Source organism: Carlito syrichta, unplaced genomic scaffold (assembly GCF_000164805.1).
Source record: "Carlito syrichta isolate Samal-C Ts95f unplaced genomic scaffold, Tarsius_syrichta-2.0.1 Scaffold303210, whole genome shotgun sequence".
In the NCBI taxonomy this organism is placed as follows: Eukaryota; Metazoa; Chordata; class Mammalia; order Primates; family Tarsiidae; genus Carlito; species Carlito syrichta.
This window is the reverse complement of record NW_007247306.1, coordinates 416,928-418,853: the sequence shown is the minus strand read 5'-3', so window position 1 is coordinate 418,853 and position 1,926 is coordinate 416,928. Positions and strand designations below refer to the sequence as shown.

General features: G+C 44.3%; 1 protein-coding gene across 1 annotated transcript; it reads left to right on the top strand.

The window, feature by feature from the left end:
* Positions 1-407: 407 nt before the first annotated feature.
* Positions 408-1,352, top strand: LOC103260457 (olfactory receptor 2A12-like). Its single transcript, XM_008058094.1, has one exon. It carries the CDS (start codon positions 408-410, stop codon positions 1,350-1,352), a length of 945 nt encoding a protein of 314 aa, XP_008056285.1.
* Positions 1,353-1,926: the final 574 nt, after the last annotated feature.

Below are 1,926 nucleotides of genomic sequence, written 5' to 3'. Positions count from 1 at the left end.
CATCTCCAAGAGACTTGAGGGCTGGGGCTGATGTGGTATAAATTGATTGTTGCTAGACATGTGAGTGACCAGTTTTCTACTGACGATTGGGGAGTGAGAGCGATAGATTACATATATGCATTTTACATGTTATTGGCTGCCGAGGCATTGTGTTGGAAGCATCATATACATTGCTTCTATTCTCCATAAAAATTCTGAGAGGTGAGTATTATTAGCCTCATTTGCAGATGAGGAGACTGAGCCTCAGAGAGGTTAAATAACTTGTTCAAGATCAAGATTAAACAGCAAATGAGTAGTGTGGTCAGAATTAAAATCCTAGCCTGTATGCTGGTTCAGCTGGCATTCTTGCCAGGCTACCCTACTTTAGATTACATTAATATAAATGTGATTTTCTTATAGGTCCTACCATGTGGATGCTTCCAGGGCAAAACCAAAGCTGGGTTTCTGAATTTATCCTGCTTGGCTTCTCCAGTGACCCCACATCCAACTGGATCCTTTTCATTGCCTTCCTTCTCCTCTACCTGAGCTCAGTCTTGGGCAATGGGCTCATTGTCATCCTGATCTGCCTGGATACACATCTCCACACTCCAATGTACTTCTTCCTCTGTATCCTCTCCCTGCTGGATATGGGCTGTGTCACCACCACCGTGCCACAGATGTTGGTGCATCTTCTCTCTCATTCTCAAACCATCACCTTTGCTGGCTGTTGGTTACAGATGTATGTGTTTGGTGCCCTGGGACTGACTGAGTGCATATTCTTTGTAGTCATGGCTTATGACCGATATGTAGCCATTTGCTACCCACTGCGTTATACTGTCATCCTCAGTTGGGGCCTCTGTACACAGTTGGCAGTTGGGACATGGATCTGTGGTTTCTTCTTCTCTCTGATCCATACCTACCTCACCATGAGGCTGCCATATTGTGGGCCCAACATAGTCAACCACTACTTCTGTGAAGGTCCCATAGTACGGAGCTTGGCTTGTTTGGACACCCACCTCATTGAGATGGTGGACCTGGTCATCAGTGTCTTTATGGTTGTTACCCCACTCTCTCTCATTCTGGCCTCCTATATTCGTATTGCCCTGGCCATCCTCAAGATCAAATCCATCCAGGGTCGCTGCAAGGCTTTCTCTAGCTGTGCCTCCCACTTGACAGTGGTCACATTTTTCTATGTTCCAGCTACTTACATCTATATGAGGCCCAACTCCAGCTATTCCCCTGAGCGAGACAAGCAGATCTCACTTTTTTACAACGTCTTCACTACCCTGCTCAACCCTGTGGTCTATAGTCTTAGAAACAAGGACATTAAGGGAGCTTTTCTCAAGGTGATGGGGCATAGAGTGGCCTGGTGAATGAGGAACCAGGAGAGGTCTGGGGCAGAATGTCCAATGTTGAAGAAGGGGACAATAGCTGTAATGTAGGCAACCAACATTGTACATTTGAATCAACATAGTACTTAGTTACTGAAACAAATATGCATGAGACCAACACAGCTGTCTTGATAAACTTGTCACACTATTGTTCAGTAACTAACAAGCCCTTAATCTCAGTGGCTTACAACTGCAAAAGTTCATTTATTTCCTGTGTTTCACATTAGTTGTAGGTTGGCTGTGGTCTTCTGCAGTCTCAGATCCACCTTGAAAGAGGAGTCCTTATCTGGAACATGCCATTCTTGTGACAGAGGGAAAGGAACAATGGCTAAAACACATAATAATTACTAAAGACTGTCAGAAGAGACACACATCTCTTTGCTCACATCCCACTGGCCAAAGCAAGTCACATGATCAGGTAACAACAAAGAGGCAGGAAGTATTTTCTTCCCACAGAGATGTGGGTCACATGGCAAGAGGTAGGCATGTGTAATTTCTCTACAGGAAGGGCAACAAATAACAGAGATAATAATATAATCTACTATAATATCACAAA